Source organism: Neofelis nebulosa, chromosome 3 (assembly GCF_028018385.1).
Source record: "Neofelis nebulosa isolate mNeoNeb1 chromosome 3, mNeoNeb1.pri, whole genome shotgun sequence".
In the NCBI taxonomy this organism is placed as follows: Eukaryota; Metazoa; Chordata; class Mammalia; order Carnivora; family Felidae; genus Neofelis; species Neofelis nebulosa.
The window spans coordinates 105,620,900-105,633,705 of record NC_080784.1 but is presented as its reverse complement, the minus strand read 5'-3'; the positions used below and the strand labels follow the sequence as shown (position 1 = coordinate 105,633,705).

The window sequence follows — 12,806 nt, the reverse complement described above, 5'->3', positions numbered from 1 at the left end:
ATCTTTCCCTTGCATGGAAGTGGAGCACAAGTGGTCGTGCTTATACTCAGAGGCCTTTTTTAGCACAGATAAAATGTCAAAACAATAAAGATTTTGATCTGATGTAAGTTCCTTTGTGCAAACAAGCTTGCATAGCAAAATGGTGCAGATAAACGCAGATGAAAATGGACTTTATACAAATAAATGAAATTATATTATGTTTCTCTAGTATAAAAATAGATCAAATAGTAAGAGCAAAAAATAGGTGAAATGGTAACATAAACGGACTTGTGTAATCAGAGGGTCAACTCCTGACATTTTCCTCTCCAGGCCTTTTCTAATAGTTTTGTTGCTAAGGCTACAATGTTTTTGCCAGATTGGAATAGGACTGTCAACTCTAATGAAGATTAAGTAGCTTTCCCAACTAGATATTTTTTAATAAGCATCAGTTCATACTGCTAGTTTTAAAAGCCATATTCACGAAGAATGGAAAGATCTTTAAAGATCTGTTCTTAGAGCATATAACTAATAAAGTTTGAACTTTAGTAGCATTTCTATTCCACAGTTATGCCAACACAAATTTTTATCAGTTACATTGGACAAAATAACTTATAATTTCACATATTTAATAAAAAAAAAGGAATAAGAAATTACTTGCAATTTTAGCCCAAAATTAATTCCCTAAAGAGTAAATGAGGTCACTTAATAATTCTTTTTATTGGCTGGAAAACTGTTTCACAACTGCTTGCAAATTCACACTTGATTTATTCTTTGAACTATATAGACTAAGTTAGAGGTTTAAGCCCTCTATCTTTTGGTTCCTACCATTCATTGGTCAGTCATCTGAGGAAAGTGTAAATACAAATACACCCAATGAAACATGGAGTTTTACAAATGAAAACCAATTTATTCTGGACACTCAATGGCTAAAGGGATGTAAAAGGTTAAGAGCTGGGGCACCTGGGTGGTTCAGGGGGTTACCTCAGCTCAGGACATGACCTCAGTTCGTAGGTTCAAGCCCCACATCAGGCTCTGTGCTGACAACGCAGAGCCTGCTTGGGATTGTGTCTCCTCTCTCTGTGTCTCCTTTCTCTCTGCTCTTCCTGCACTCGTGCACTCTCAAAAATAAATAAACTTAAAAAATAAATAAATGAAAGGTAGAGCCATTCGGAAAAGGGTGAAGGAACTCCTTTTGATGTGCTTGCTGAGGGGTCAGCTGAGCTTCCTTGGTCATGGACAGAAGAGACCACCTAAACTTTTAAAGGTAGTGGTTTGGTTGCTCATTAAACCCACAATTCTACTTGTGCACTAAATCGTGAAAATTAAATGAAAGAATTCATGTAAAGTGCCTAACAAGTAACAGATGCTGTGCTTTCTTCCTCTGATGTCTTTATATTTTTGTAGCCAGAAATCCCAATGTTAATTTCCAATAAGAAAGTCTAGTTTTTTAGAGTCAAAAGAAATTCACCTTGAGTATTGCAGCATTAGTGACATCTGGTGGAAAATGGGAGTTACAATATAGGATTATTATAGCTATTCTGATCTTTGCTGTATAATATCACTTTCATCAGGTTTTCACACATCCTTCTCTCCAACTCCATGGGAGTATACTTCCCTGCCCTATTGAAGTTTGGCTTAGCCATAAGACTTGCCCACATAGTGGAATGTGGGAAAAAATGTCAGCTTTTAAAGTTCTGAAGCTAAGCTTGAAGAATCCTGGATAGCCATTGCTCCTTCACTAGTTGAGTAAGACATGTGACCTGCAGATTTGCCTGAGAAGAAGATAAGCACCCCAGATGACCCAGACTTACAGGGGAAAAAGTGCTTATCATTATTCTATGGTTGTTTGCCAAGCAGCAAAAGTCAACTAATATAGGAGATTGTTACCTCTATCGTAAACATTGTAATCATGGAAGCTTGATTTCCCTATCCAGCTGGGGACACTGGGAGAAGGATCCTGAAGACCAGGTGTGGTTCAGTCCCTTCTGAGGCTCTTATTTCAGACCCTGATAAGCTCAACTAGAGCATGCTGTTTTTCATTCCTCTATGGTAAGCAAAACTGAATCAGAGTCCAGGCCAGGCCCACCCAGGCACCCCTCCTTCCTTTTTAAAGCTGAATTTTATTTCATTGCACGTATACATCACATTTTGTTTACCCATTCATCTGATGGACATTTGGGTTCCTTCCACTGCTTGGTTACTGTGAATAGCACTGTTATGAAAATGAGCATCCAGGATTGTTTCATTCATCCTGGCCACTTGGCACATTAACAGGTCCACACCATAATTTTTGAATGAATGGATGCTATGTGTATTTACTTAATAGTGGAAGTTAATACATGTAAAGAGTTAGACTAAGCACTCACACCAATATAAAAATAAAAATATTTTAAGACAAATTTAAAACGTACACATTTATTTCATCATTTAAAGCTTGATTTTATAAACCATAAAAAAAAAAACTTTTTAAGAGTTCTGTATCATAGGAATTTGAAGTAGAAATATTCATACCTTTGTAGGCTCAGGTTATATAAATTAAAATCAAATAATTGGAAATGTTTTCAATATGGAAACTATACAAATGAAATAAATGGCAAAAGGACCTAATAGGAGCAATATTTCATTACTTACAGATTCTTATTGGGTAATTTCAGAATCTAAACAAAGACTTTGAATATTCAGACTTATTTTGCTATATTTTATATTTAAACATTTCCCTACCTATATTCTGAGTCAAGGTACTTGACCAAAAAAGGTCTGATTTAAGAAGGCATTTAGCTTTATAACAAAAGTTTGCCATCTATGGTTACCACTCTCAAAGGAATTGACATAACAATGATGATATAATCTCCTAGTCCCCTTTTGAATAGTGTGCAATAATGTAGGTCAACCCTGTATAAAGTCATACAGGTACCAAAAAATGGAACAATTATGCACAGTTCAGTGAAAGCATAATGTTAAGTTTTCCCCATCTAAAAGTTAACCAATGAAACAAAACGTATCACCTATAGTTGACTTGGTTCCAGGAAAACCACATCTGAGAATTACAAGTACATCACAGTCCTTATCCTCAGTCATTGACAGGAATTTTGTAGGCCACTGTGCTATTTACTTTGTGGATCGTAGTAGTAAATGAACGAAGACGGACTTCCTCAGAATTGGTAATAAACTGTGGTCCCGATTCTTCCCATTTTTCAGGTACAACCAAGTCTTTGTCTGTATAAATCAGTAGATCAAATGAACCTAAATTGGGGACAAGATCATTAAAGTACCATTATTTTTTCAAAAGTAAAACTCCTCTCCCTGTCCCTCTCACATTTGAACCACCTATAGTGTCAGAAAAGCTACTTTACTCGGATCTCTAATCAGTTAATTGTTAGCTAACTGCTTTTCCTCAATGGAAATTTTAGTACAGAAAACACTGTACTCCTTTTACTTTATCTTATGAAAAAAAATTCAAATTTTTTTTCCTTTAATGAGAAAACCATTAAAAATATTTGCAGAAAGAATTAATCACGAGATAGCATGAATGTAAGCCATAGAAGAGATAATAACATCTTGGTTTTGTGACTGATGTATCCCAGTGCCCAGAACAGTGTCTGGCAGATAGCAGGTATGCAGGATATATTTGATGAATGAAAGAGTAACTAAGTTAGGAAAAAAAGACACAATTATAGCTAAAAGTCTTCATTATATACATAGACATGTGTAGAAAATAAAAATAATGAACAGAATTACATCAAAATATTTTAGAGTGAGTACTGTAGACTACTTTCATTCCTTCACCGCACTTCTAAATAAGATGCATATAGCATTACTTTTGCTTTATTAACATTTTTCTCATTTGTATTACAGGACACTGATAATTAAGAAAAAATTTAATAAAAGGATGTGAAATTTGTATAATACTTACAAGAAACTTCCAACAGTGGCAGAAATGTCACTGTAGCTGTGATCTGTCTGATCACTGAACGGATTTCATCTTGGATAGCTTTCTGAGACTTTTCTCTGGGTGCACTACCAAAGAAACCAAATCAATTAATTTAAATTTTAACAAGTTATTTAAAACATTGGTAAGATTATTTAACTGATTAAATATTTCCCAAATCAAGTAAGTAATGCATTCAAAAGGTTTTTTTTAAAATATTTAAATATACAGGAGTATAATATGTATCCTTAGAATCTATAACCTAGTAGGCACAGTATTATCTCTGTTATTTCATTTATCCTCCTAATCGTTTTTAGGGTTGATCTTAGTATCAAGTTATTCAGTAGCAGATGATTAGAAAACCTGTCAAGTGCTTCAATTAGGAAAACTTCAGTACCTCCTAAAATAAAGATAACAAGTAATATCTAAAATATTTAATCAGTATAATCATTTTGGCATTTTTAGTATTGCCTAAATGTCTAATTCCCTACTGCCTCAAAAAAGACGTTAATCGGGCATCAAATTATTTGTATAAGTTAAAACTTTTCTAAAATAGACCAAAGGTTTCAGAAACAATCTATATTTCATTATGAGAAACAGTTCTCAGTTTATAGATAAGCATGCTTAAGACAATGCTAGAAATTAGCCTATAATGATGGGCCATTTGGGGGATCCGCAAACTTCAGTTTATGAAGTGTTGCAGGAAGTTTGTGGCATTAAATGAAATACAGTAGAGCTGCATCTTTTATTTATTTATTTTTTGTTTATTCATTTATTTTGAGAGACAGCGTGAACGGGGCAGGGACAGAGAGAGAGAGAGAGAGAATCGCAAGCAGGCTCCACACTGTCAGTGCAAAGCCAGACATGGGGTTTGATCTCACAAACCATGAGATCATGACCTGAGCTGAAATCAAGAGTCAGATGCTTAACTGACTGAGCCACCCAGGCGCCCCAGTAGAGCTGCATGTTAAGCTGGGAGAAAAGTCTAGGATAATACTTTCTGGTCTTAAAAGTACCTTGAAACTCATTAAATGGCCCACCTAGTCCATCATGTGTAGCTTCTCATATAGCACCATAAACACTAAAGTCTATAATTCATGGATTTAGACTAAAGGCAATTATGTCCATGATATGCACAATTTTTTTGTGAGCACAGTTTATGAGCCCTATTCTTTTCCACAGGGGATTAGGTCAAATCAAGCATACTTAGAAACAAATTACCTTATATAAAACTAAGTTCAATATAATTAGAACTCTTTTAGTAAGGAAAAGAAATTTTGCAAAAAATATATAAAAGTGGAAGTAATTTAATTCATACTTACCTGTCATCTTTTGCAGTCTTGTCACACTCAATATCAAATTGCCACCTTTCAAGGACTTCACCACTCTCAATATTTGAGATGACTACCACCAGTTTCTGAACTGAACACTTGTATAACCAATCTGGAATACATAACAAGGCATCTTTTTTTGATCCACTGCATTACAAAGCAGTTCTCTTCTCAGGTCTCACTTCCTATTGTCTGCAAATTCCTACCCCTAGTATTTTGGAACTCCTCCAACCTGTACAGGAAACTTGCCCCACAATAACCTAGCTCCTGTTTTTGAATTCTCCGTATTTGTACCAGATACAGTACTGAGTGCTGAGAACAGAGTAGTGAACATGCAGTACTTGCATCTTAATCTAAGGTAAAATGTAGGAGTGGAGGATTAATCTAATCATTGTGCCAATAAATGTAAGATTTATTATAATTGTGATGAATGCTATGAAGGTGCGGTATTTGATGCAGAGAGTGAATACAGGAAAATTTGGTTCGTTCAGGGAGTTCTCATTGGAGTTTAGTTCTAAGAATAAATACTATTAAACATGCAAAAATATACAGAAAAGGGTATAGGTCTTAAATATTGAAAAGGGAAGAGCATCTGACTAGAGGACTTAAAAAAAGCCAATACAACTGCAGTTACGGGGAGAACGAAGGCAAGTTTAGCAGGACACATAGGGGTCAAACCATTCAAGGCCACGTGGGCCAAATTAAAGAAGTTATATCTCAAGAATGAGGGAAGTCATTATTGTGTTTGAAGGAGGGTGTGATGTAATTAAATTTATATTTCAAAACTATCCTTCTGGCGGTGAAGTGGAAAGTAGACTGGAGGTAAAGAGGGGATCTAGGGTCACTAAAATTAATTAGTAATTCAAGTAAGAAGTAATGAAGGCTTATAGAAGGATAAACTGGTAAAGATGGATCAGTAGATACATTCAAGAGATTTCATGGTTAAAGTTAAGATTTATTGAATACTTGAGAGTAAGGAAGAGGAAAGACTCAGGGATACCTCCTAAGTTTATGGTTTTTATCACCAGTTGGATTACTGATACATTCACTGAGATAACCCCAAGATCAAGAGTCCCATGCTCCACTGACTGAGCCAGCCAGGAGCCCCATTTTTCATATGCTGAGTTTGAAATATCACTGGGATAGTCACATGAAGATATCAAGGGACTCATTTAATATATGAGCACAGAGTTAGGAGAGCTGGGCTAGATGTACGTTTGTGAGTCAACTACACAAAGATTAGTGAAGCTATCTAGGTATGTCAGAGATCTAGAGAGGTTATCATGAGAAGAAGGCCTCAGAATGAGCCCTGAATTAATCTTAGATATTGGGGCAGTATACTCAGGAATCAGCAGTTTGTTGTTGTTTTTTAAGAGACAAAACAATTTAGAAGTATCGAGGGCATGTGGGCCACCTAGGTCTCTGTTGCATACTCTTTTAAAAAACAACCCTTTACAAATTTGAAAATATTCTTTGTAGGCAGTACAAAATAGGCCACTTGCTAGATATGGCCTGGCACCATTGCTGACCCCTTGGCATATATCAACAACTTTTTATCAATTTAGTTCTGAAAAGGAGACTGGTTAGGAAGTTAAAGATTTGGAGTAGGTGGAATTATTTTCTTTTAAAACTAAAGACTGACTAAACCAATGAAAGTAACTCAAAACAAAGGAGTCAAAAATATCAGAGAAGAAATAGGGTAAAGTCCTTAAGAAGGCAAGAGGGATGGGATTCAAATTGACACAACAATTTGCCTCTAAGAACAATTCCTCCATGTTAATTAAAATAAATGGGAAAAGTTAAATAGAAAGGTCTACCTACATCTGAGGTGAAATGTCATGAGTGTAATCTTAAAGGAGAAAACCCAAAACCATTAGCTTAGGCCAGGCTTGCTTCTCTATCAAATTAAGATGACATAGATTCATACTTACTTAGAGGTTTCAGGCTAAATAATCTGAGGGCAGCCCTAATACAGGGTTACAGATGATTTAGTTCTAAAGGCAGTAAAAATATAATTAATGCTATTTTAAAAAAAATTTTAATGTTTGTTTATATTTGAGAAACAGAAACACTGCGCAAGCAGGGGCAGAGAGATGAAGACAGAACCTGAAGCAGGCTCCAGGCTCTGAGCTGTCATCACAGAGCCCGATGCAGGCTTGAACTTACAAGCCATGATATCATGACCTTAGCAGAAGTCGGACACTTAACCGACTGAGCCACCCAGGCTCCCCACAATTAATGTAATTTTAAAAATAAAGCTACTTGAAAAAACATAGATGGCTTATGAATTAAAAAGAAAAAAATAGGTGACTAACTGCAGTGTTTTTTGGAACTATTATTTTGGGAGGTCAAATGGGGAGGTAGGGAGAAACATCTTACAACACAGAAAAATTAGAAATGAGAATCCTAAGTGGAGAAAAACAAGATTAAAAAAAAAAAAAGGAATAGATGGAGAATAAGTATTGTGATCGAATACAGTAACTTCTTGAGCTAAGGAAAAACAATGAGTGTTCAGATAGAAAAGGCTTACTGACTTACAGGCAGGATTTTTTTTTTTTTTTTTAATGTTTATTTATTTTTGAAAGAGAGAAAGACAAGAGTCAGAGGATCTGTAGTGGGTTCTGTGCTGACAGCAGAGCCCATTGCAGGGCTCAAACTCAGGAGCCCTGAGATCATGAACTGAGCCCAAGTCAGATGCTCAACCAACTGAGCCCCCCAGGCGTCCCAGGATTTAAAAACAAAAACAAAAACAAAAACAATAACAAATGGAAATAGGTAAAAATAAGAAACTTCTACTGGGTGTCCTATTACTTAGTAGTTGTACTTTTTTAAGTTTAATTCCCAGGTTGGATCTAATTTTATTTTCCTTTATTCTAAAATAACGATGGCTTTAAACTCCAGGCAGCTACAGAAAATAGATCATGTTAAAAATACAGTGGATTTTTCTCAGACAATGAACACCATCATAAGTACATTAAATTCTAATTTGTTCCATCTGGCCACATGAACTGCAAAAATCATTTCTAAGGGACTTGATGGAGATTGTTTTGTGAAGCTGTATCAGATACCTAACATCAAAATATTCAACTCACTCAAAATGTAGGGTAAAAGTGGAATTTCTTTCAATTTATATATTTTTGCTTTCTTCCAATTGAGAGTCATTATATTTGAGATTGTAGTGTTTTACACTTCTATATACAGAGCGAAAAAACGACCACCAAGATGCCCGGAAGGAAGGGTCATAGAAGGCCAGCAAAACTCAAAATTGTTTCCAACAGTTAAATACCTTTTAGTTGTTCCACCACATTATTTAGGTATTTTATGAGCTCAGGATCAGTTGTTACAAGCAAGGTGAGTCCATATTTCTGCACTCTAGTAAAGGTTTCAGATGGATATATGCCACGCTGATATAAAATGCTGTTGATACCAAATGCTGAAAACAAAAGGAATGTTAAAGAAAAGTTATTATCACTTTGTAACTCCGTAAAATAAAACATATTTAGCTGTGGCTATAGTTTCATTAATGGTATAAAACTGTAAATGCCTAGACACGTGTTTATGGGTGTGTCGCTGAAATTAGAATAGGTAAAAAGTGGAATTAAAAATCCTTAAAATCTTGCTTCTAAGTAAAAGAACGCGATACCTGCACTTATGTGGCAATAAAAGAAAAACGCCAAACTATATTAATTTACTACCGTCAAATTTCAGCTCATTGTAATCCAAGTCCAAATTCGGGCTAGCGGATGTCAAGATCGGCTTTTGTGTCTGAGTTAGCAACTGATTTTACTGGTCCAATGCTCCAGGCAACCCTCTCCTTTCTTTTTCCTCCTTTTCCCGTCACAAATCCTGCCAGATTCTATCAGAAGGTACAAGTGGCCTGGTCCAGAACAGCGAGCCTCCTAAAGTCTAGTTCATCACCCCAACACCAGAATCAAAGCGTGAAGATCGGGTTCTTAAAAACATACACGGTCTCCACCCCGGTCGTGTTCTGTCTCAAGTCGCTGAGACCCGGGTGGTGGTGGGGTGGGAGGGGCAGGTGAGGAAGTGCGTATGATCAGCAGTTTAAAGCAATTCGGCCGCTGATGGGGCTACGACAAGAGACAGGCCTCGGTTCAGCAGTACCTAGGCCTCCAGCTCCATTAGCAACGCATCCGGAAACGGCGCCTGCATGCGCCTCCTCCTAGATTCTCCAGCCGGGCAGGAGGCTGGGGCAGAGAGGGCTTGAATTCCGGGCCTCTCGGCACCCCCGCAACCTCGCCCCCGCGCTTACCCCGCCTCCGTGGCCGAGCCGTGGGCCTACCGGGCGGCCTGGCCTCAGTTCTCCCGCCCTCCGGCCTGCGCGAGGAAGACTTACAGAAGAACTCAGCCACGATTTCGGCGCTGCCGCGCAGGGTGATGCCCTGCTCCCGGGAGAGCTGCAGCGCCATTGCCAGGCCTACAACGAAGGACCGCGCTTCCACCCGGCAGACAGCTACAGCAGGGACTTCCACAACACTTCCCCGCCACTCGTTTCAAAAGTAACGACGCAGCATGCCGTCGGGTCCTTTGCGCAGGCGTGACAAACCTCTAGGTCCCGCCCCACGGGGCGGGGTCGGGCCTGTCTTCGCTCGCCTGAGCTGTTTCCTTGCGCAGGCGCAGTAGGTAGGCGTGGTCACGCATTTCCGGGTAGTCCGGGTCCGGAGCGTCCTGCTCTGGCTCCTCTAGTTGTGGGAATCTAGACTGCGTCGAGGAAGGAGGCGGGCGATATGGTTTTAGTTGCCACACCTTAGGCCTGCCAGGGAGCACAATTTCTAAGTTTCATAGATATTTTCAAAGCGATATGAACTGTTCGCCACCTGCACCTTAAGTGGCCCCAGTGATCCCTAGTGGGCGCTTGAAACTTTTGCTAGACGCTTTGGCAGTTCGTAAAGAAACCGGGTGCGCGGTAGCCAAGCCACAGCCTTGGAGAGCCCGATTACTGTATGAGAGAGCGGCTTTTCCCGAGAAATTAGGTTAGGTTTAAAGGGATGAGCCGCAACCTTTTTTGTCCTGTGTCTATGTCTGTCCTGGGCTCAGCCTTTTTCCACCCGGCCTCACTGTAAGGCGGTCAGGAGCGGCTGGAGGCTGCATCTGGCAGTCTAGCTTGTGCTCCGTCCATCCCGCGCACTTTGCACCCACAGGCAAGGTGGTGAGGAGTAAGTTCATTGCACCAAAAAGGCCCATCTACACTGAAGAACTTTCAGGGGAATTTTGACTCACAAATTCAATGACTTTACATTAGGATGAGAAATATTTCAGGGAGTGCACAATTAATGTTCGTGTCAATTGTGAAACAATTTTCGCAAAAATTTTATTCGCCTTGAAGCAGCTAGCAAAATTATTTGTAAAATGAAGTCTCGGAAACTTTGTTCCAGACATACTTTGCTATTTAATTATATGAGAAGTGCCCGAGTGTGTTGCTTTTCTATTGTTCTGTAACAAATTACTACAAATTAATGGTTTAAAATATCACCCATTTGTTATCGTACTCGTGTAGGTCCGGAGTTGGTGTGGTATAGCCGAGTGCTCTGCTTAAGGGTCTCACACTGTTGAAGTAAAGGCGTCTGCAAGTGGAATCTCATTGAAGATCTGGGTTTCTCTTCCAAGCCCCTGGCTGTTAGCAGAATTAATGTCCTTGTGTTTCTTAGTCTGAGGTTCTCCTTGTTTTGCTAGTTGTTGGCCAGAGGCTTTTGCCAAATAGCTCTTCTATAAGCTTTCTCATACTTACAGTCTCTGACTTCATGGAGATCCCTTTTAAGGATTCATCTGTGTGTTTAAATCAACCAACTTTTCACTCTTTCCACCAGGAACTTAGAGTCAGAATTCTGGCATAAGACTGGTAAAGCATGATGCCCATCTTACTACGAATAAAAATTGTCTTTCTAAGGAATTTTATATTAATACTCAGCACTTCAGGTAAGACTTCCTTCAGTTTCATAGTAATATAGTTTTTAAATTATCTGAAGATGCAAATAATTGTTGGTATAATTTTGGAGATTCCAGAATTCAAATGGCTAGAAAAATGTATGTTTTCCATGTATAGAAGTATTTATTAAATACTTTTTTTTGTGCTCTGTGAAGAGATGTAAGAAATAATTAACCTTTGAAGGTAAAGTCTGTGGGGCACTGGGTGGCTGGGTTCTTTGAACGTCTTACTTCGCCTCAAGTCATGATCTCACGTCTCATGGATTCAAGCCCCATGACAGGTTCTGCACTGACTGCCTGGAGCCTGTTTCCCTGGCTCATGCTGTGTCTCTCTCTCCAAAAAAAAAAAAAAAAAAAAAAAAAAAAAAAAAAAAAAAAAGGCCAGGTCTGTACTTTTTGAGGACTTTGTAATCTAGTTTTGTTTAAAAATGTATAGTTGAAAAAATAAAGGTGGCACCCGCGTGGCAGTTGTGGCAGTTGGTCCAACTCTTGATTTCAGCTCAGGTCCTGATCTCACAGTCACGAGATTCTCTCTTCTCCCTTAACTTCTGCTCCTCCCCACCACCTCTCTCTCTCTCCCCTGTCTCTAAATAAATGAAAGAAAGAAGGGAAGGGGAGGGAAGGGAAGGGAAGGGACGGGACAGATTGAAGTCTCATAAATTTGGCCTTATCAGCCTTCTGCCTAACTCAGCAGCCCCTTTTCAGATTATTTTCCCAATCTGCCTCTTCTGTTAGTCACTTTTCCACCTCAGGGCTTTTCATAATGTGCTTTTCTCTGCCTAGAAATTTCTATCTGTTCAGATTTCTAATTATATTTATATTCTTTTTTTTTTATTTAAATGTAACTGTATTCTAGAAATTTTCTTTGACCTCTCTATAAGGTCCTGCTCTATATTAGCATCTCATTAGCACTATTTCAGAGCATTGCTTTCAGTGTTACAATGAAAACAATGGAATTGTAATAATTATGTAAGGATTTGTGTTACATCTTCCCTTTTACCATGGAGGATCCATGTTGACATTTTATGGGTACTTCATCAATATTTGTTGATTGAATGATCATTTTAATATTTCCCTAGGAAAATTTCATGGAAGAGCCCAAGACATTTTCAAATTGGAGAACCGATTGGATGAATGAGGTGAGGCCACATTTTGGAAGCTTTGAATATCCACATGAGTTGATTTAATTGGAGGTACCAGGGATATGTAGTTTCTTAGAATTGACATAATTAAAGGGGCATTTTCTCAGGTGTAAATTTCAGTAGTGGTTGTAGAATGGATTATGTACAGGACAGTCTAGAGTGGTGGCCCTCATACTTGAGAGTGTGAAAGAATCACTTTGATATTTTGCTATATGTACGTTCCTGGCTTTTATTCCCCCTTCTCCAAATCTAATGCAGTCCAATACCATAACCACTAGCCACAGATGGCTCTTAGGCACTTGAAGTGTGCTTGTCCAAATTGACATATGCTATAAGTATAAAAATACCTGATTTCAAAGACTTACTATAAAAGAAAAAGAATGTAAAATATTATGTTTTTCAATTGATTACATATTGAAATGATATTTTTACATGCATTGGATTAATTTCACTTGTTTCATTTTAGCTTTTTAATCTGACTAC

General features: G+C 38.1%; 1 protein-coding gene and 1 long non-coding RNA gene across 3 annotated transcripts in view; one reads left to right on the top strand and one right to left on the bottom strand.

The window, feature by feature from the left end:
* Positions 1-2,378: 2,378 nt before the first annotated feature.
* Positions 2,379-9,797, bottom strand: MAD2L1 (mitotic arrest deficient 2 like 1). The gene is made up of 5 exons (XM_058721496.1): positions 9,593-9,797; positions 8,525-8,671; positions 5,230-5,350; positions 3,893-3,996; positions 2,379-3,222 (listed from the first exon to the last, which is right to left on the bottom strand). The coding sequence occupies exons 1-5, from the start codon at positions 9,663-9,665 to the stop codon at positions 3,050-3,052; spliced, it is 618 nt and encodes a 205-aa protein (XP_058577479.1). The 5' UTR covers positions 9,666-9,797; the 3' UTR covers positions 2,379-3,049.
* Positions 9,798-9,896: 99 nt separating this feature from the next.
* The window catches only part of LOC131507137 (uncharacterized), a 51,048-nt gene continuing 48,138 nt past the window's right edge, over positions 9,897-12,806 (top strand). For both annotated transcript variants that reach the window (XR_009259354.1, XR_009259353.1), the window contains exons 1-2: positions 9,897-11,172; positions 12,261-12,320. This is a non-coding gene — a long non-coding RNA (uncharacterized LOC131507137). The remainder of the gene's footprint in view (positions 11,173-12,260; positions 12,321-12,806) is intronic.